The 23,338-nt window shown below is 37.9% G+C and overlaps 1 protein-coding gene across 1 annotated transcript; it reads right to left on the bottom strand.

The window, feature by feature from the left end:
- Positions 1-324: 324 nt before the first annotated feature.
- On the bottom strand, positions 325-23,028 carry ophn1 (oligophrenin 1). Its single transcript, XM_079355456.1, has 24 exons — positions 22,332-23,028; positions 21,154-21,249; positions 20,680-20,741; positions 19,792-19,863; positions 18,461-18,562; positions 18,258-18,368; positions 17,955-18,059; positions 17,731-17,860; positions 17,539-17,639; positions 17,314-17,405; positions 13,504-13,582; positions 10,314-10,347; positions 10,087-10,149; positions 9,462-9,536; positions 9,093-9,177; positions 8,624-8,682; positions 7,753-7,858; positions 7,433-7,592; positions 6,480-6,627; positions 5,314-5,625; positions 4,546-4,693; positions 2,452-2,502; positions 1,455-1,494; positions 325-1,332 (listed from the first exon to the last, which is right to left on the bottom strand). Exons 1-24 carry the CDS (start codon positions 22,483-22,485, stop codon positions 1,327-1,329), a joined length of 2,391 nt encoding a protein of 796 aa, XP_079211582.1. The 5' UTR covers positions 22,486-23,028; the 3' UTR covers positions 325-1,326.
- Between the last annotated feature and the right edge of the window lie 310 nt (positions 23,029-23,338).

The following is a 23,338-nucleotide window of genomic DNA, read 5'->3' as shown; positions in this document are numbered from 1 at the left end:
GTTTTTCTTTTTCTTCCTTATTGCCAAAGACGATGTTAAACATAAAAAATAATTAAAAAAATTAATCACAAAAAAAACAAAAAAACTTGAATTCACACCAAAGAAGGAAATGAGCAACTCTGTATCTACTTTGTAACTCAAGATGACAAAGCTGAATCTGGAAACAAACCATTTTGACTTTTTAACATCACATACATTTCTTTTTACAGCCTTGCAATTACCTCAACGGAAACACAAAAAGCATTTTTTAAGTGGATGTATACTGTAAAAACAAATGTTAATTAAATGTTTAATACAGTTCCTTTTTTAAATAAATATACATGATTCAAATGATGAAACCTCCAGGTTTATTTTCTCTTTTCGCAAAGAAATCCAAGCATAAAACATCAAGAAAATGGGTTACCAGAAAAATAAAACAAGTGTAACATTTACATAAAGAGCAATTAGATTTAAAAACAAAGCTGTAACAAATCTGGAGTGTTATTTCCACATACTCTAACAATTGCTTTTGCTGTGCAATCCCAGGAATTCATCAATACTTTTAAGACTAACCTGTGTGAACCAACCAACCAACATAAGGTAAAATCAAATTGATTGACACAAAGGTCACAATTATGGGAATGTATACCAGTGAATCCCTGTCTCATGAATAAAATATACAAATTAGCACTGGCATTATTAATATTAAATACATTCAAATACATGAACTGGTTGACACTTGGAGGTAAAATACTTTTTTGTACTGCCTCTTAAAAAGCGACAATATGTTTAAATCACACTTTAGGTCTCATGTTACATTCATGGTTCAAATTTTAATTGACATATTCTTCATGACAAACAAGATAGTTTTCATGTAGTTAGATCTAGTTTCATGAAAGAGCATTACTCGGTGCATTTTAATATGTCAGATTAATAATGATCAAATAATAATGATCAAATTAGTGTTATACGGTAGATCTTTAGAATAATTGTAAATAAGAGCCATAGGTGTGCACACAGTAACTAAGATACAATTTTCAACACAGATGACTGATGATTAAAATAAGCTGGGAAACAGTGTTTTTTCTCCATCCTTACTTTGTAGTAGTAAGGATCTAAAATAAAGTAATTGCTTTGGATTTTATTCAGAAGTTGGTTGGCTGTTGTGTTGACATCAAACATCAGTTTTAAAAATCTGATGGGACCAAATACATCCACTGAGTTCTATGGAGCCTTTCTTCAGTCCATGATTCACCAACATTTACTGATTTGCAGTGACTCCCTCTCGCTTGATGCACACTCGAGTGAGACACTTGTGACAGTCATAAGATGTAGCCTCCATAAACTTTAATTCTACATAAATACAAACAGAGAATTATTAGAGCACTGTAAATTGTGTTTTTAGTCCATTAAACTCATGCAACAGATTTAATAGCAAGAAGAATTGGAAACTATTGCATTACAGTAAATCTCACCTCTTTTTTCACTATTGATGGCGACGGAGAGGCTGGTGGACTAAATTAGGAGAGATAAAACAAATTAATTACATCTATTTGTGGTTCGAAGCTTAAGGCCACCACTGATCTTTCTAACTGCACCACCACGGTTGTTGTTACAAGCCGACTGTGATTAGAATGGGTTTTAATGAAATAATGTTGTATGCGTTATATATTTAATGTTAGTGACCCCAAGAACAAAGCGGTAAGTCTTTGCAATGAACCTGGGCTAATAAGGCAATAAGACAGAGGAATAAAAATAATAATTCATTGTGTGTCACTGCAATCTAATCTTTGGGGAGTTTAAAACTAACAATTTGATTTACTTTTGCCCAAGTATTGGATTATACAGTGTTTTTTAATAGTCTGCTGTAGAGGTTCAAGTTCTTCCAACGTGGGTTTACAACTACGATCTGTTTATCCTGCCCAAAGGCCAAACAAAACCTTTGTGCATCTGCACCTCCCTGTTGGACACATTAATGTGGCCTGTAACAATGATGAAGGAGACTACAATAAAAAGAGAGATAAATCCTCTTTGATAAAACTCCCACAAATTCTTCCCACTCAGGTATTTTTCATTTACAGTGCTCATCAGTGCCTGAGCAGGGAGGCCTGCAAGGCTTTAACTTGGACAATCACAGCAAAAACATAAAAGAGCAGATGTGTGTCCATCTTAATTACATCATCAATCGGGGGAGTTGGACAAGAGAGAGAGAGAGAGAGAGAGAGAGAGAGAGAGAGAGAGAGAGAGAGAGAGAGAGAGAGAGAGAGAGAGAGAGAGAGAGAGAGAGAGAGAGAGAGAGAGAGAGAGAGAGAGAGAGAGAGAGAGAGAGAGAGAGAGAGAGAGATCCTCTTAAAAGATAAAAAATGAAAATGATGCAATCAATGTAACTCTTATTATTCTGCCCCTTTGTTGTGGTTTTATTTACCTTTCCCTGCAGTTGCCTGAATAAAGAGAAAAAAGGTGTTTACATACCTGCCAACTTTTCTGGAGGCATTTTCAAAAAACTTGGTTTTGGAGGCCACACTGCAGAGAAAAAAAAAGAGAGCAGGCTTGTTAGTATTGCAGATTAATGTATGGGCGCAGTAACACTGGCGTCTGTACCGTGCCCAAGCATGCTTCACTCCTAAAGTCCAGTTCATTTGGTCAGTGTGACCGCTTTTTCAATTTCTCACTCATTACATACTATATGGTTCTAAACCATTATTAATCCTAGTGTTTGTGTGATATTTATATATAAAAGCAGTGCCAGGCAAAGTTTCGGTCAGACCTTTAAGTGGAAGGTGATGTGAACATGAGACATTTTATTGCAATTAGTAACAAACTTTTTTGAAAGAAGCATTCTTTTGTTATCCCAAAATCAAATTAATGTAATATGACGAGATAAAGTATAGATTTTCCAATTATCTTGCTTACCGATCTATAAACATGAACCTGTGACCCTGTTTTGTGTTGACCTTCTAGTGCAAGAGACAGTAAATGCAAAGTTCATCAACAGGACCCAGATGTTCAAAATTAACTGAAAAGGATTTAAACTATTGAGAGGGATTAAATCTTAAAATCGGGTTGTTGAAAAGAAAAAAGGATTATGTGATCAGATAAAATAAGGTAAACAAATCCTGGTGATAATCCGGATAAACCCATATTTTGGGTTGTTCAACCCTTTAGAGTAAAATGACTTTGAGTGAAAGAATAATGATCATATTATCCAAGCAGGGGGCTGGAGTCAGACAGTTACAGTGAAAATAGGCAATAAAACTAAGAAATGGCTCAAAAAATATAACATCCGAACAGGGTTTTGGAACACTTTTTTGAAGTATTTATTGCACTAGATTGCTGTTTTACTTCAGTGACAAAATGGATGAGGTATGAAAAAAGGGTTGTAAAACAACAAAGGATTTGTCCTCATAAAAATATTTCAACCAACGTGTCATAATCTGTCATAATCAAACATTTAATAAGTAATTCAAAGCAGCTGTCTGGGTCTTTTTGTTTGTAGGGATGTTGACACCCCTTGTGGAGAATGTAAGTCCCCTTTAAAGCAATCTGGATTTAAAATCTTTGAAAGCCTGTGCCTAGATCAGGGTGGTCCTACCTAGACTATTGGGATTAAAGTGAGCTGGAGTAAATAATCTTTAGTAGAAAAAGTACATCTGGATCATTTTTAATCAGGGTTAAACTGTTTGAACGAATGACATCAACATTTTAAGCACAAAACCAAATAACCAATATCCCCTTATTTGGTAACTTAATAAGATTTCTGTTTACAATAGAGACCCATTAACACAACCAGCAGATACAAAGAAGAGAAGCTTTTATTTTAAATTGTGCCTCTTGCAATCTGATAGTAAATTTAGTAAGCACTCTCCTTCTGCTCTATTTCTTTGTCTCCAACATCTCCAGAGGAAAACATCTGGCTTTCTAGTAAAAACTATGTTCAGCTGTTCTTTGTCAAGTGTACTTACACTGTAAAGTTTTTTTGTTTTAGATTTTTTAGATTGCTACTTTAATTAATTACCTAATAATATAATAAAAGGTGTATAATAATACATCTATTAAGTGATCTCTAGGAGTGGGTGCTACAACAGAAAGGTTGTGGTCAGTAAATACCAGAACAGTTAGTGAAAGCTAAAGTGTTCAGATATCTTGACATCAAAACGTAATTCTTGCACTGTTCTGCAGTGCAGTATTTATCACAATAATCCCGATGGCAGAGGAGACAGAACACCCTGAAAACACTGAAACAATATGGGAGCATCTAAGGTTTCATTGTGCTCGCATCAAAGTGTTACACTGATGTCATTATGGTACAAAAGAAAATGTGATTCACCAGACAACAAGATCATTCTTTAATCACACAGATGTGACCTTTGATTACCAAAGCCTTTAGGGTTCTGAATTAAACAGTTTCATTTGCACTTCTGGCAATATTTTAGGTTTGCTTCCTTTAAGTAGTTTTGGGTGGTTTGCTCTTATTAAAACAGCCAAAACAGTTGTTTAATGATTATTGGGTCTACATGTACATTTGCATACTTTATATGGTCCATAAAAACGTCATAGAGCCCTTACTATGATGTGTTTGTGTCCTCACTGCTGGCTGCACTTGGGGGCTTTTTTGGAGCGGGATATCGGGAGGGGGGCTCAGGAGGCCTTACTGGGGGTCTACATATTGCAGGTTTTTCTGTGGACCTCGTTCTGGTCAAGCCCTCAGAGTCTCCTGTAAGACAAAACAATTCATGTAACATGGAGCATGAGTAATTAAAGACTTGTAAATGACGAAAAAAAGAGATTAAAGGCTGATTTAAATTCAAATAGCAAACTAATCAATTATAAACCATTAACACTAGCACATACTTTTTTTGTTTTTAGCAACAGTGTGCTCTAAATCATCCAGTAGAATGCTTCAGATGATTAAGCACTGATATCCAGTTTCCTCAATACACAATTCAGTTCAAATGAACAGGCTAAAACCAGCCTTCTATTTTGTGGAAAACCTAACTGCGTATGACTAAAATCTTGTTAATATCATGGAAGCAGCAGCTGGACATGTGGCTGTCTGGACATCTGTATTTTGTCCTGCAATAACATTAATAGAAAAATCAACAGATGAGCAGAATTATTTCATTGCTTTGCGATTAAATGTCGCTACAAAAATTGATCAAGGTGGAGGTTGAGGATGAAATGTTCACCCTCTAGCTTACAATGTTGAATGTTATTTTTCTATGGTCCAAAGGGCCACAGAATGCAATCAAATGCTTTATGACATGACGTTACAGTCGTTACTCGTAGATGTAATTTTTTACGAAGACCAATACAAATACAAGTGGTGGGTCAAACCTTCTCTGTTGGCTGGTGTAGCTTTAGGTGGAGGTTTCCGGCCCTGAAAGGAAGGCACTCTGCTGACATAAATTCCAGACTCCCCGTTTGCAGCTGTGGAAGAAGAATCTGGCCTTTGCCTTGTATTTTCTGTCTTGCCAAGGTCAGAGTCTGGTTGTCTGTCCTTACGGCTAGCTGTTCTGGGCAATAATGCTTGTCTTGGAGGAGGTTCTCTCGGAACGAGTGGAGCGCTGCTTGCAGGTTTTGTCCGCTGTAGGGGAATTGGACTCGCTGAGATTTCCTCATCCAAGACAGGGCTGTCGTTCTGTCCATCTGTTACAAGAAACAACAAAATGATTCATGTGAAGTCCTGACAACTTTGAGAGGAATTAGGGTGATGTTTAGAGACCAAAGGCCAGGGTCAAATAATAAAAAAAAAACTTTTATAGTAAATAAGACAGTAACAGGAAAAAAATTAACAAAATTCAAGTAAATGTCGTTTAGATTAAAGCTACAGCTACTCACAACGCTCTTTGTTGGTTAAAGTACGCAAACAGGACCTGCTAATAAATTCATAGCACATTACAAAGTTTTGTTGAATCCTACCGAGACAGATATAAAAAGGTAAACCAAGTATAACATCAAGAATAATTAAACATCACAGAACACAGGGAGCACAAGCAGCAGGTGCTCCAAAAGTTCTCGTTCGGTGTATGAGAAGATGATGACAAACCCACATAATGAGGGGCTTTAGCAGACAATTGAAAGAAAATGATATGATTTAGCTGAGGTGTTGACAAAAAAGACTAATGTGAGATAAAAAATGTAGAGTAGAAAAGTTTATTTGTACTTGAAATATAAAAGCACTAAAAGACTTTCCTTTTAAACAATAATTCAAGACAATTATTAGATTTTGATTTGTTATTCTTTGACAAACAAATGATTTCGAAGAATGATACTCTCGAAAAAATCTTTGATTTATACACACACAACAGTAAAAGACATTTCTCTGTACTCTAGAAGAAGTTAAGAAATTATCCTGCAGGTGTGCTTTGTTATAAATTTCTCCAGAATATATAAATGAAATTAAAAAAAAAAAAATAGGAGTACTGTTCATTTAACACAGACAGTATGGGATAATGATGAGGATGATGATGACAGTCGGGCCAATTGAGGCTAATAATTACTCTCTGTGTGCTGAAAGAGGTGGTGACTAAGCGCTTGATAAACACGAGGTGGCCGCTTAGAGATTGTGATGGGCTGCCGCTTTCTCGGGGTGATCCGCGGGGGAGGGACAGGAGGGGCAGTGCTGTCCTCTGGCACATTACAGAAGATCTGGCATGAAAATAAGAAGTACAGTTACACTGGTTAATTTACCATTTCAGCTATATACAGACTGTTACCTAACTAATGAATGAGATGATATAGTGTACATTAAAAAAAGAGAGTGAAACTACTCATACAAAACAATGTTAAAAAAAACAAAGAATGGATTTAGTGTCTTCATTTCTACGATGGAAAGAAAATGCTGTTGCAGCACAACATTATATGAAGAAACTTTCAATTATAAATTTTAAATAAATGTAGGTGTGCTTGTATTCTTTGTGTTTCTGAGATAATAAGGAGAAGATTGACATCTCTGGTACTAAGAAAGAAGCAACAGCTAACAGTAGCGGCTTTATGCTAGCTTAGTTTAGCATAAATACTAGAAACGGGGGAAAGAAGCTACTTTGGTTAATGCGAAATGTATCGTCTTGGTTGTTTAACAATGATGTTTAAAAAACATTGATTCAACATTTTATTGGGGAGAATGTATTTGACTATTTTTTGGCCAGGTCATGAACAATTCATGGTGCCAGTCAGCTGGTCCACATTAAAGACAAAACATTTAAATCAATGACCTTCAGAAATGTTGTAAGGTTGATGCAATAACCGTAGCATTATTTGGACAGATTGTTTTTTACATTACCTGACTTCATTCTAAGTAGCTAACTAACTAGTGTAGCACTGGAATTAGCTTCATCTCTCGGCATGAGTAAGCACTTTTTTTTCTTCTCCAAGTACAATAAAATGCTAGCTTTGGATGGGCCTTTTATTTCTTGCACAATTCCAGGCACGGTTGTGTTTCATTAAAAAGTACCTTTTTGTAGTCTTCAATCAGGATCTCAACGACAATATTTTGGAACTTGATATCCAACATGGCCGCTACAGTCTCCTCCTTTGCCCTCATCAGTGTGGGTCCGAAGATAACAGCCATATTTGAAGGAATCATCAGGTTTTCTTCACTGTGACTGCACACACTGTCAAAAAAAAAATCTATTTAGGTTAAAAAATAAAAAAAGAGTAATAACACTTTGGCACAGTAATTTAATTACTGTACACAATTTATTTAGGTACACAAATCCTGTGTAAAGTTAAAAGTTAAAACTTTAAATCACGATAAAGCACAATGGCACTTACTTGACCAAGTGTTTAATGAGAATCTCTAACATCTCCCGATTCTTCTCGGGTAGTTTGTAGGTTAGAATATGAATTTCACTCAGCCGAAAGTCCAGATTATCCGACTCTGTGACACAGAGACAACAAAAGTAAAGTAAGGCCCATTTAAATCTTTACACCTGAACCATAAATATACAATACGCCCAAATATCTCTTTACTTCATTTCGGTTTAGGTTTAAATATGCTTCATTTTAATGTACTTGTAATAGCAAAATAATCTAGAGAAGGTCACTTGTAAAAACTCTGTCTATGTAAGAGGAAACCCCCAGACGAAGTTTCCTGAAAGACATTTCCAGGAAATTTGAGCCTGCAGTTGTCTTAGTGTATGTCCCTGAAAGAATGAGGCTGCTGATTTTGAAGTCAAGGCCTTCTCTGTTTTATGATCATGTTATGTGACTGACAATAACAAACAGGAGACTCAGGTTTCTACATGCGTCTCCCAGATTGGCCAAGTGTAGCTTGTAAAATTGCTGAACCTGCAGTCTGCACAGTTTGGGTGTACAGATGCCTGTTGTGTATCCTGCACCCAGATTACTCGAGCCCTGACTTTGTAAATCAATGGTCAGCTACTCTGCATGTTTTCCTGAGAGTCCTAGTGTGTTTTTAATTTTGTTTTAGTTATTTGAAATGGTTTTCAACTGTATTGTGTATGCTCTGAACAGCACTTTGACCTGAAATATGTTTATATGTGTTTTTAAGTGTGACAACAAAGGTTGTTGTTCAATGATAAAACATAAATCGACATGCATTGATAAATGCTTGAAAAGAGGTGGCAGGTTAGGAAGACACACAGTACTCCCTTGACTGGAAAACTTGTTAAAAACAACTCACTTGCAGCACACATGAGGTCTCTGTGTAGACTGTAGGTCATCAGAGGTTCGGATAAACTCCTACAGATAAATACAGACTCATAAAAGAGTTGGACAGCAGTTCAGCATTATTCACCACGTCAAACACAGGAAAAACAAAAAGCAGTCCTCCGCCTTGGCCAGATTTGTTTTTTAAATAACAATTAATCATTAACATTTGTATCCAGATCGCCACAAAAGTATGATATACCACCAACATGTATTTTGGAATGGCACTTACAAAGTAAGAGTTGTGCAAAGTATCAAATGATATAGAAAGGCAACCATCTGAAATGTTCTCATAAACAGAATATAAACAATGAAATAGATAACTGTACATATGTATATTAGTATACTTATTAGGAACATACATTTAAATCTGATCACAAGAATAAATATCAGCTATACATTTTTGAAACTATTGGGTGTTGGTGTTATCGACAAAAACGTACCTCAGATAAAACTTGAGTGCACTTGTGATGGTTTTAATGTCCCAGTCGCTGCTTTGCAGATCCACGTCCCCTGGGTTTGTGGGGTCTAAAAAGGAGATAATCACAACAAACAGCCACAAATATTTAATGCCATGTTGTTACTACAAGAGATATCCTTTCACCTAATGTTTATTCATTTCATCCACAGTTTTATAAATAATTTATTGGGACAAGCCAAGGAATGTTGTGAGTAAGCAACCTGCTGGTGTTTCTCCTTATTCACACAACGAGGCTTCGTGTAAAGTTGCAGAATCTGTTATTGATGTGCTTTAGGGAGGAGACAAAGGGAATGGACAGATGCAGAATATGTTCACAGGCCTATGTACTTACCAAAGAAAGCATTTAAAAGCTTCTGCACTTGGATATTGCTGCCAACTGTTCTGTACACTCCTTCTTGAGCGACTCCTGGAAAGAGGAGAGGGAGAGGTAAAAAGAGGGAGTGTATGATCTGAGACAAACACTGAGCAGTGGAAATATACCACATGCTCCTTTTCTCAACCTGCATGAGCCCAAAGTAGAAAACAGATGTTCCTTTCTGATTATGAACATTTCTTTGAATCACATACTGAGCCAACTGTTTGAGTGACATGTTTATGGGCTGTGTACTTAACTCCATCAACATTTATCATCCTGCCAGAGAAACTACCTGTGACAGGAGGATAACAAGATACAACCACATTTAAGATATGTTTGAGAAGTTAAAAGCATGCTTTCAGAGAATCAATGGCAACAAATATTAGTCAGAAATGTGAAGAAAAAAAAATCAGTCTTTAATATTCAGGGATAAAGGTGCAATAATTAAAGTTCTGTACAACCTGAAATAGACTTATCATTCCAGACAAGAGCTGTCTGCAAGAATGAAATTTACATGTAACCTTGACTCAATTACTCCCCCCTCAGGGCAACAAACGCAACTAAAAGCAGCACAAATAAACCTATGATTGGTGTCCTTTACCTTTCGTTTCGATGTAGTTGATGCACTTTCGCACAAATTTAAATCCAATTTCATTCAGTTCCACTGTAGAAGAAAGAAAAGGGATCAGATTTACCAGACATCAATCATTTTAAGACCAAATTGAAAACAGATGCTTTCAATGACATGAGATGGAAAGTGAGAGATGACACGTCTGTTCACATCGCATTAACTCAGCAATACAACTTCAATAATGGTGAAAGACTTACTTTCCGCTTGCTTGTGGATTGGGGAATGATAGATCTGAAATGAAAAAATTTAAAAAGGAAATTGAAGACGGTGAATGTATGACAAAAATGTGTCTGGGCTTGGATGACTGTGAATAATTAATGAATACAATATGCTTCTTAAAACAGAAGGAAAGAAACACAGGAGATGCTCGTGAATAAACCTATCTCCATAGAGTTCTAGCTTTAAGGATAATTTAAGGTCATTGTTCGCATATACAAGTTCAATTTGAGAGGATTGAAACAGTTACAATACTGTGTTTCTTTTCTCTGGACCAGGTTGTTTAATTAAACCAGACTACTCAGGGAAGAGATCGATTTCTTTCACTCTAAAGACGAATAGGTTCATTTAAAAACAGAGATAACTCATCTTGTGCAGACTGCTATGAAAGTCATTCTCACATTCTTCACTCCGAGTGTATTTAATCCAGTGGGAGAAGATTCAGGGTCCCTTTAGATCAGATTGAACCCCTATAAAGTCATCAAGTCATTTAATATTCGGAATAACAGGTAATGCAGGATGTGCAATATTTCAATGTGTCACTGCTGCAGGAAGGTGTTTAATATACAGTATATGTAAAGTTATTAAATGTTGTGTATGATCTCTGTAATTCTTTTGTAACTGCAGGACAAATGTCCTTTTAGGGACAATAAAGTCGCAGTGGAAAAAGCACAGCAGGATTTCTTGACAATGTAGGAATAGGTTTTGTCACTTTGGTTTACAGGTTCAAAAGACAACTTCTTTGTTTGGAGATGAGACAGATAAGATTGCAATGGACTGATCATCTGATTCTTTACTGCTCCCTCACGTATTCATGAAGCTTGTTCCAAAAGCTTTGGAAAAAAAAAAGGCTGCTTCATCTTGCTTGCTTTGATTGAGGGAACACAGAACAAAGAAGAGCTAGATGTCTACATGTAAATCATTCATTGAGGCCTAAGACCAGTGTGTTTCAGAGGCAAAAACTTGGATCATAAAATATCAATGAAAAGCTGTGATTGAAAGAATCTTGCTAGTGTTGATTAAGATTTTCTAGGGGTAGCCTTAGGGTGAGTGCGTCTGCCACATGTACGAAGGCTATAGTCTTACAAGCTGAATCAGTTAAAGTGGCTAAGAAAGGACCCTTTAAAAGGAACTCCACAAGTGATTCTTTTTGACCAAATTTCCAAATAGCCACGCTTTTTGAGCATTTTGTAAATATAATTGGAACAAATTTAGCAACCACCAGATAGACGGAGACATTTTTGTATTCTGACAAATATTATCTAATGATTAGCATATCAAATGTAGCACTGTGGTTACAAACCCTATCAAGTACACTCTGCTCTGCTCTTGCTATGTGGAGAAGGTCAGTCTGGTTTTTGTTCCCTGGGCTCATTGGGGACTTTTAATACTGTGACAATGGATGACAATGCATGTAAAGGAAACCAGAACCAGTGATTATTTCACATTTTATAGAACAAATTACTTCACAAATCAATTCTTTTTTAAAAAACAGCGGTGGCTTTTGTTAATTGCACAAAACAGCAGGAACTTTACCCACAGGCAGACAGACTGGGTGTTGATCTTGCTCAAGAGTTATAATTTATCTCCAGAAAGTCCCTGCTCGGGGTGTGGTACTTCTCAGAAGGACTGGACAGTATTTTTAAAGTTGTCAATGTTTTAACTGTAAAAATTGGCTTTGAACAATTTTGAAACTTAGGGTTTAATTCTGCTTGGAAAGACCAAAAGGAACAGTGAAAATCTCTTCTAATGCTTACCATTTATCAAAATACTTGCCGGTCTGTTCATAAATCTGTCATCCTTTAAAGTTGTGTCAAAGAGTGTCAAAACTAAATGAAGTTTAGTTTATAAGACTGACAGTCAGGCAGCAGAGTGGGAGGACGTTGGTATTAAGGTACAGAATACAGAGAAACATCCCGATGTTGAAACAAGTAACAGCACAACACACGTGCAGTTTCCTTCTGACAGACAGGAGAGAAGTGGTGTTACACTTTATATTTCAGTGACACAAAGGGCATCGAGAGTGTAACAGAGTCAAAGTGAAAGAAGAGATTATCCTAAATGACTGCAGAGTTTATTCTGGCTGAGGGCTCACAGACTCTGCACACAATGCAGTGATTCCATGTGGAAGATCTTAGCTTGAGAGGATTTGGGCAAAGTGGTTGTGAAACCTACTCGATACAGAAGTCATTAAGGAAGTTGCGCAGAAAGAGGGCAGTGAAAAGTGTGTATTCTGTTATTTTCACATCCTCTGGCAGTGGTGGACATTTGACCATAACTCACACGACATCTGCCCCTAAAGCATAAGATGTAAATCCAATCTGACAACAACTGCAGACGAATCCAAACTGAAAGAGTGCTCGTGTTTAGAGCCCTGACCGGAAAGTTAATTAAGGGTTTGAAATTTGGCTAGCAAAGCAATATGAACCAGAAAAGTTTCAAAATTTTGAAATAAAAGACAGACCATTTCTACATGAACATAACTTTAATGAGGGGGAAATAGAAAACTAAAATAATATCCACTCTGTCCTGCTTCTAAGGGCTTTTTAGTTTATCCCTGTGCCATTGATCATTCGACACTGATGACTTTAATGTGGCTAACACAAACCAAACCCCCTCCCACACATCAGTCATACAAAAACCTTGAGATCATTTACATCAGCAGATCCTCACAAATGTTTTTATCAGATATTGTGTGCCTTGTGATTTTACTGTTAAAACAAAAGCATGACTTGTTGTTTGCATGTTCTATTTTTTCTCAAACACCTCTCGAACAATGATGTTCTTTATTGTCTCTCATCTATTCTCGTCTTTTTTATCTTATGGTGTTCAACAGAATGATATTCATTTAGTGCAATCAAAGAAGCTGCAAATCACGTCACGCCTTCTCATCGTAGCTTCTTCCGGAAGAAAAACAGCGTGCGATTATAAAACGAACTACCGTCCATTAATCAGAGTCTGTATTTCAAGACGAAGGAAAAGAAGAAAGACCAGACTTGGAGTAACTCTTCAGATTCAAAGTGGAAACTGGCTCTGGGAGTTTCATGTGTCAACACAGTAGCTGACTCCACATTGCACTGCAGATATTCTGGCAGTAAAGATGTTCTCACAGACTTTTTATCAAGGAGAAGACAAACCCACAAAAATTATTTTCATGAGAAATTAACTCACTGGCTCTTTCCCATCCATGGCCTCCATCCACAACTTCCTCTCTCCTTCAGAAAGAGCCTGGAAAGTAACGGGTGCGTTTCTATGGAAACAGAAACAAATGCCATTAAATAGGCAAAGGTTGCCGTTAAATTATTCCATCCAGGATGTGGTGCTATCGTATCCAACCATTGTGTCTAAAAGTTGTATAAACCTTAGAAAATGTTTTATGCAAAACAGGTTACCGTAAATTCCGGACTATAAGCCGCTACTTTTTTCTCACACTTCGAGCACTGCGGCTTCTACTCCGGTGCGGCTAATGCATGGATTTTTTATGGGGGACAATGAGCTTCTGCCGCAAAAACATTTGACTTCGTCACGTCGGATCTTAATATCAGTCATTTTGCGCTTCATGCACGCACCCTCATGATGGAAAACACACGGAGAAATACATATGATGCAGCTTTCAAGTTAAAGGCGATCGACCCGGCTGTCAAAGAAGCTAACAGAGCTGCTGCACGTTAAGATGACACTGACAGCGACAAGAGAGACTGAGGAAGTGAGTAATGAAGTCATTCTGAGGCAGTGAATGGATGGACTTTTTCTTGTGAAATATATTACGGTCATCTTTTTCATCAGCCGTGTTACAGACACCGTCGGCTAGGCTTCGTATTGTAACGGTTCATGTTGTAAAGTCAGTAGTTGATAATGTGTTCATAATTCCGATTATGTGGAGAGTCAGTGAATGCACCAGCGAGAACGTGTTGAGTGGCTGTATGAGAGAACGCTGGGGGAGAGAGTTGGATTGTTACGACAAGTTATGGTGTTGCTCTCTGCTGTAAACGGCGTGGTCACGGCCGACAGTGATCGGGTTATTAAAAGTTATTATTTGAACGCTCTCGTCGTCCTTTAACGTCTGTACGGACGCTACAGTATTTGCGGATGTTACCGGTAGCCTACGTCTGTGTAAATAGCTCTTGTTATAGCGTGGACACCTGCGGCTTATAATCAAGTGCGGCTTATATATGTACAAATACATTTATTTACTTATTTTTAGCCGGTGCGGCTTATATCCAGGTGCGCTCAATAGTACGGAATTTACGGTAGAAAGAAATCTCAAAAACAAGAATAAAAGGATTCTGAGCGTTTCATTTTCCTGTGTGGAGAGAGATGAAGGTATAAATGAAGATGAATAAGACAAGCCTGAAGAGATGATGAAACTCTATTGTTGCTTTCTGTGTTCTGTAGAAGACAACAAAGTCTGGTGCCAAGTTCTGCAGCTTGTGGGTGACTGAATCAAATGTTAACTAAGACAACTGTGCTACAAGTTTAAAGCCATGTCTGCCAACTGCACCAAGCCACTTCTGATAAAAAATACAAGTTCTGATAAAAAAAATACAAGTCTTACAAATGTTAAACTGTTAGACTCCACAGTTGATTATCTATTTCTGAAAAATGTAAGTGACATGATCGGTAAAGAATATCTAAATTTGTGTCTATGAAGTCACTTCCTTTTCTTCTGTAGACGTCATTTCAGAACTCTCACACACATCTAATATAAAGTGCATCAGTAGAGGACTGTAACATTAGTCAATGGACACATCTTTATAAGTGCTACAGCATCATATGTAAAAGCAGGAATAAAACTCTAGATACCTTCAATTCTGAGAGATGATCCTATCAGTGCAACAACAGCAGCTCTAACATGATAGAAAAAGCAGCTGAGAAGCCTTTTCGAATGAACAAAGAAATGGCTGAATAAGGTTGTGTTCGACAGAAACAACCCAGTGTGTTTTTTATTGTAATTATTCAGAAACAAAAAAACAGCAATGATGAATGTCATATCACTAGTAAAGATTTTTCTGGAGCAACTCCCTCATTTTCCCCTGTCGTCTATTTCTACTCTGAAACTTCACATTCTGAAAAAATCTAAACAATCGACTGAGAGCACCGACATGATGGTAATAGATAACAGACGAAGTATAATTAATTGTTGAAGAAAATAGAAATGTTCTGTTGTATGCAGACAGAACATAAACAGAAAACACATTTTCTGTCATGTAGGCTGCACTGTGACTGAGTACACATTCCTGTGGGATAGAGCATGCCTTTAAAAAAAAAAAAAATATATATATATATATATATATATATATATATGTGTATATGATACTGGGTGTGATGTGCTGAGATGTTAGTGTATGTTGAGAATGTTTATTGCAAATAGGGCTGAAACGATTCCTCGAATAACTCAAATAATTCGATTACAAAAATTCATCGAGGAATTTTCGCTGCCTCGAGGCTTCGTTAAGTTTTTTTTTTTTTGCGTCATCAAAACTTTGGTATGAGTATAAAACACGTTTAATGTAGCTGCAGCTACCTGCTCCTCTCTCTTACACACAGACACTTCAACACGCACATGCGCGCACACGCGAGCGCGGCGTGCCCCTTTGAACTTTTAGTCAGCACACAGTTGATCCGTGATCCATACGAGCCAGTCGGGAACACGTGATCCGGTCAAACGGTCGGCTTTTCTCCGTTCACTCTCTCCGTGTTTGCAGCTAACATAACGATAGCAGCGTCCTCTCACAGTCTCTGTCATAGACACGTCTATGGTCTCTGTAGTCTGTGAGCGCGCTGAATGCACGCGCTGCAGGAGCAGACAGAGATACACTTATAACAATATACAGGCTGATTATATAAAATGTCTAAAGCTAAATCAAGACAGAACTTGTTTGTGGAATAATAATTTAGCAAATATATATTTAAAGTTTCTCAATTTCCTTATCTGACATAATGATTGATTCTGTGATTGATTCAACAGAACATAATGCTTTCTCAATTAAATGTACTGTAACAGATGTGTAGGCTACACAAAACAGTATTTGCTATTTCAGCCATTAAAACGTGTTTGGCCTGTATTTTTCATCTACCTGCCGCCTTGACCAGTGAATCAGAAAGTGAATTTGGGACCCTGTCAGTAATATGGTGAGTGTCATCAGCAGCTGTAGAGCAGAGGTGGTTGGCTGTAACAAGCAGGCGTTGGTAACTGCAAAGAAGCAGGTTTGTAGGGACGACCCAAGACGAGTTAAACCTTAATTAAGCAAAAGTATGATTTATTCGATTACTCGATTAATCGACGGGATATTCGATAGAATACTCGATTACTAAAATATTCGATAGCTGCAGCTCTAATTGCAAATGTAAAATGTTAGTAACAAAATGTGGTCTTACCAACATGTGTAATGTGTTAAATGTTCAGATGGAAAATCTAAACGCTTCCCTTTGATTTGCTCATGATTTCTGTCTGTCCTTCAGGAAACGTCAGAGGTCAGGGTCCGATCCTACCATTTGGGGGATTTCAGGGACTATCATGCCTCAGCTTCAAACGTCTTGATCTGACAGCATTATCTTTTAGGCTAGACAGCACTGCCACCTTCAGTTTATCAAACAGCCAGCTCTTCATTATCATGTTGTTCAGTTCATACACTCGTTTCTCATCATGCAGAGGTTCTTTCATGCATAATTCAAGCCTCTTGTATTGTCTCCGATTTCAAGAAACCTGAATATGACACAACTGCTCAATTATCTATTTAAACTGAATTGACCTGCTTGTTTAATTATGAGCGTGTTGTTTTCCTTCATGTGAAATCACTAAGTCTGCCATCTGTTTTTCAGCGTGCGCCTGTTGCTTAGGGATTGTTTGGGCTACAGTCCATTTAGCCCTCACACTTTGTCCTTGTGAGCCACCTGTTCAACTCGACGCCTCAACCTGTTTATCCCACAAGGCTCTTTTGTTGCTTCATCTTGCGGTCTCTCCGATTTGTTTGTGCTAACCTCTCAATAGTTTCCACGTCGAAGCAGAAGCGCTTGTCGATGGATTCGGTTTTCCGGCGGAAGCAGGATTTCAGTGTCAGCTGTGTGGGGCCCTGGTGAGAAAGAGACAGATTTGGGAAGTGATTGGCACATGTGACGGTGACAAAAGTGCACATGGATGTTTGTCTGAGGCTACAACTCGTTGATTTAGCCTAAATACCACATATTTCTCTTCAATTTAAGCACCTGTTTAGTTGTAGGCTTCTGCTCACAGGGCACCATGACAAGCAGCCTCCCCTCCTTGTGATACTTGCAGTAATATTTAACCCATGACACACCCAAAGCCCCTGCAGAGACAAAAATAAGAAACAGGATGGGCCTCGGCTGAGAGCATTTATGCAGGTTAAAAGAGTCTTTATTTCTCCCCTGTACACTTACACTTCTCCTGACAGTATAGATAACCCTCCATGGGGAGAAAGCTGTGCATTTTACAGATCTGGTACGGGTGTTTCATCCTCTTCATCAGCTCCTCCATCTCCTCCCGAGTGCTCTCGTAGTTGTTTCTTGTCTGCAGGGAGAAAAAAAAACCAGACAGCACTTAAGATCAAGGAAGTCTGATTAAATGATATTCATAAATGACGGCACTGTCAGTAACAGCTTACATTCTGCAAGCTGAGCTGCAGTTCTTGCTTGTAAGGCATAAAGTCCTGAGTCATCTCCACTGTCAGGTTGTTGAGCGTTAAAATGCTGTGAAGGAAAGCCAGCACCTGTCCAACCAAAGTAGGAATCACATACTTAATACAAAGCCAGAACGCAAAGGAACTATGGCAGAAATGAAGAATGACTCGTTGGATTGTTTTTTTTGTTTTTTTTTCGATCAAGTTCTCGCTCTATATTTCCTCATTGTTTTGTGACAGGTTTGTGTTAACACAGAGGAAGAGAGGCAGACCAGAGACAGAACTCACCGGCTCCACCACATCAAACTTCTTCCTGTCCTGCACCTGATGGATCTGATACACATACTCCACCGACGAGTCATAGAAGTTCACTCGCTCTCTGTCCAAGAGTTCATCAGCCTGGAGTACAAAATTTAAAAAAACCAAAAAAAAAACGTGACATTTCTTTTCTCTGTTGAATATCTCATTGAGTACGAGTATGTGTACTTTACCTCGTGTAGTTGACTCTCTTTCTTCTTGGAGGACAGATTCAGGTGCTTGTCCACCTGAGAGTAATACTTTTCACTGTCTTTCTCAAACTTCTTCTTCTTCTCCTGATCAACAAAATTGCATACAATGAATAATTAAAGCAGGATTACATCAAGTTTGTTTGGGTTTCCTGTTCACGTTTCGATATCCATTCAAATCAAAACTACAACTATTTACCAATGTATGAAGTAGTCAAGTGGTGAGTTTAGGCGCTCCATGTACAGAGGCTGAAGCACTAGAAGCGGGCAGTCCAGGTTCTAGTCCGACCTTTGGCTCCCTTCCCACCATCTGTTCCCCCCCCCACCCCCCAGTTTCGGACTCTATCCACTGTCCTGTCTCTCCAATAAAAGCCCCAAAATACATCGGGGAAAATAAGACTGCAAACTTGAAAAACTATTTTGCTGACCTTAAAATAGTAAATTCTGGAAACTAATTCAAACAATCACATTTTAAACGTGTAATTTGTGAGAAAAAATGTGCAACTGTTTTCCTTAATTTAAAGACTTAGACTGTTATTGTCCTTTACTTTTGGAGAGCGATGTTTTCACTTTTTGGAAAAGGACAGGAAGTCCTTTTTTGTTCAAGGGAAAACATCAAATGTTCTCAGCCAGTATTAATATTTTTAGTTTTTAAAGTGGGGGAAGAAAAGATGTTGGAGGAATGAATTACTTTCACATGTTATTTAGAGCCTGTACAGCATTGTATATCTAAGTTATATTTCAACCATGTATGCAGGTTAAACCTCAACACAGCAAGTTAAAGATTGTAGTGAGGGGGAAAAAACTCTCCTCAGTCAGCAGAGCAGAAACAGAAATAATCACAAATGTCTTGATAAATAATTGAAGAGATTATTGTTTCCTGTTAGTCAAGTCAAATTAAATATTAGTGAAGGTGTACTGGGGGGAGGGGGGTCTAGACTTTTCTTTGGACTAAACATTTTAACATGTTAAAGTCTTTAAGAGGAAGTAGAGATAATGTTCATTAAAGTGTTTATTATGTCACATATACAATTATTAATAGATTTGAGGAAGTGCCGTGAAAGATCCTGTTTGTTCTCTGAAACAAACTCAACAGGTGCTGCATTATGATCTGACCACTTCTCCTCACATTTCACATCACTTTTTTTTCTCTCTTTTTCTTACTTTGCCAGGGTAGTAAAACGTGTCGTTTTGCTGCTTTTGTTTTGACCAGGTGTTTCTTGATAGTTAAGTTCTGGGCTTTGTTGTTCTGTCTTGATAAAAGTTGAATAAAAAAAAAGAATGGTAAAAGAAGAAGAATCCGAACCAGCACTCACTTTTGTGACTCCTAATTGCTCCTTTCTGAACTTTTCCAAGGGCTTGATGAGCAGATCAGAGGCATTCTGAACCTGGACAGACAAACATAAAGAGTTAACATGGTCATCTTATATTTATTATATATAAATACACGTATTAGCAAGAAACCAGAGTGAAGTGGATTATCTGTGGGGTGAAGACACACTAAGAAGATGTCATGAATACTGCTCTCCCACCATGGCAAAAACAGTGTGGCAGATGACCTCCAGTTCTAACATTAGATCACTATCCAGTAAACCCAGTCTAACAGGTAAAGCTACTCCTAATTGTGTGACTGGGTAGCTCAAGTCTAAGCCAAAGAAAATTAGATTGCGTATGTGTTTTATCTGGCATGGCAAAAGAATAGAGAGTGGGGAAACCTAGTAGTGGTCAATAATAAATTAATAAATAATAAAAGATAGAAAAAAAGAATGACTATTAAACATATATAGTATAAAAAAGGAATTAACAACAGAAGAAGCGATGAGAACAACCGGAAAATGTATGAACACACAGGATACATAGAACAAGAAACAAAAAGGGAACAAGCTAACCAAAGGGGAACTGAAAGTAAAATAGCTGAATTTCCCTTTATTATTTGTGTGTGTGTGTGTGTGTGTGTGTGTGTGTGTGTGTGTGTGTGTGTGTGTGTGTGTGTGTGTGTGTGTGTGTGTGTGTGTGTGTCTTGGAGACTTTGAATTTGTAATATAAACCACAAGGTGTTGATACTTCATAACAAACTACTGAGCCAAAAGCTGCATTCTAAATTATCTGCAGATATTCAGTGCAGGATGTGTTAATTGAGTTTCTAACAGCAGCTGAGGGTCACATAGGATGCAAAGTCAGCGTGGAGGATGTTGATAACCCACCAGCATCATCCTGTCGTGCTCCACTTCCTGCAGAAGTCCTGCAAACTCCTGAAACGACTGAGCTGGGGATGAAAACACAATGATGATCAGAATTACCACTTTGCTTATCTTAATGGCCTGTCGCACAACACAACTGAAACTACTGAAGAAGAAATTTCCCAACTTTCATCAGAACACACTTCCTGATTATGAATGAATTCCCAGCTGTCTTTTGGACACAAGCTCAAGCTTGTGTATTTCCAAACCTTAACCCTTTTGTTTCCAAATGTCTCACTCCTACAATCCAGAGGAATCAAGATGTGGCTGTCACAACTGTTCTTTCGACTGAGGTCAAATACAGGAAGACTCATTAAAACCTAAAGTTTGTTATGAATATATTTAATAAACCCTTAAGTCAGCCGGAATAAAGACATGACATTTCCTAAAGGCCCGCTTGCATTCAGTTCAGCGCTAAAACAGTGTGTGTTATTTTACCGATGTTGATCTCATCGTCAGTCAGGGAATCACCGATGACTTCAAACTGGAAATCTCCAAGAGTCTGGGAAAACTTCTGCACTGCCAGAGAATAGCCTGTAAAGAAAGAAACAGGAGTCCATTACACACGTTTAAATTGAGCCCCAAATGCCTCACCTACAATAACAAAGTCTAAAACAAACAATCCTTTACAGATCTTTAAATTCGACTGAACTCTAATAAATATACATATGAGGATTATTTTTAATGTATATTTTATCATTGGTAGGTAGGTAGAAAATGTATTTTTTTGTGTTCAGAAGCACAACAGCAGTGAGATACATTGTTCCTTCTATGACTGGGTTTTACAATTAAAAAAAACCTGTCTGGCTTTTTATCCTGAAGGACATGGCTGACATCATTATTAGTACACTGTACAGCCCTCTTTAAATCTCTGAAGCAGCGGTTTCAAATGTCTTGTTGTACCTGTGACTTGGTTATAAAGTTTAATAATGGTAAACAAAGTGAGGCTTTCACAATATTAGAGATGGGTGAAACTGTGGACAGTACACTAGCAGTGAGTCCTACACACTGGATGGCAGATTAAATTAACTTTCATGAGCATGTGTATGTGCAGCATGCACTCATGACCTCTGACTATTGTCTGAGCTGAATATACTGTGGGACCCTCAGCCCTCTGCAGCACCTACAATGACTGCGTCTGTTTCTCAAGTCAAATGCTTACAATTGCTAATTTGGACAAGCAGAATAATTTCTTGTTGACTCAAAACTAACTAACAAACCCACACGTTTGCACCATATTACGTTGTGCTGTCACTGAGCTGACCATGCTATCAGACAGGCTGGTCCCAAATTACAACCAAGAGCAGAGGGATTGTAAACAAAAACATCATCACAAAGAGGAGGGGAGGGGAGGAGGCAGCTGTGTTGCTGTTTGGAAGCTGGTCATACTGCACATCTGCATCAGATATCGATCCTTTCAAAGCAGCTTGTTTGGGTTTCTCCCTTGGGAGCACTAGCACCCACAATGACCCTATAGGCCATTTGAAAGGCCCACTGATAACCTGACTTAGTCTCTAGCCTCATCACTGCAGTGTGATTTGTATTAAAAATAAATAAAGACAAAGAAGAAGCTGTTACTGACGTAGAAATAAGAGATCACAGTGAAGCACTCTTACCCTTGATTGCAGTAATCACACTGTTGCCATCTTTTATCAACTCTTTGAGGAATTTGCTGGTCCTCTCCAGATCCACTTCATAACACTTCAGAGTCTCCCTGAAGTCCGGACTGTCCAGATAGCATTCACTAAACTCCAGAGGAGGATGCCCCATTTTCAAGACGACCGGGTTTTTAGACAATAGAGACACTGAGTTAGTTTTAGTAAGCCACGCAGCCCACGCTCGTCTAACGCACACTGTTCATTCTGCTCTCTCATCTGCACAGAGGAGCACAAACCGTGGTGTCCATGGGAGCCTGCGGCAGCTACTGCTCAGTTATAAAGTGAACCAAGCAGTGACGAGACGACACTTTGTTTCACTTCCTCCTTTAGCTCGGTTGGCACGCTGTTCAAGTAGTAATTTAATTGTATCCTTAACCTCTTTGACACTTTTTCCTTGTTGCAGCGTCGTGATTAGGACAGCGGCTTGAATCCTTTTGGACGCGTACCATTTCAAAATATTTCAGACTTACATGACACCTTATCCTGACCTTTATAACTTCATTTCAGGTCCGTTTTTTATTTTTAAATTGAGCAGTACGCCAATAGTTAACTAAATTTATGTTTGTAAATATACATGTTTCATATGATATATTATACTACAAAAAGTCTTAAATGTCTGCGGGAAGGTTACGACGAATATGAACCGAACGAAACCAACTGGCTTTCGACTCACTAAAAACTCCCTCCTTTCCACACCCAGGAGGTTCTTAAAGGGGCAGCTGTACAGTTTGGAGCTGGTCTATAAACGATGGTGCAGGATTCAACACTGATTTTCAGCCCATTTCCTCTCTTGTATATGTTAAAAATACATTACAGATCCTTTTAAGTTTAAATTGTATTTAAATTCATCCTTAATGTAGAGATGTAAAACCCTCACTCTATACAGCAAAAAATACATATTATGAAAACAAAAGGCTATAGCATTGATATTAGAGATAAAATCTTCTTTACATGCACTGAATAAC

Source organism: Symphodus melops (genome assembly GCF_947650265.1).
Source record: "Symphodus melops genome assembly, chromosome: 11".
NCBI classification, from domain to species: Eukaryota; Metazoa; Chordata; class Actinopteri; order Labriformes; family Labridae; genus Symphodus; species Symphodus melops.
This window is presented reverse-complemented; position numbering and strand designations above follow the sequence as displayed.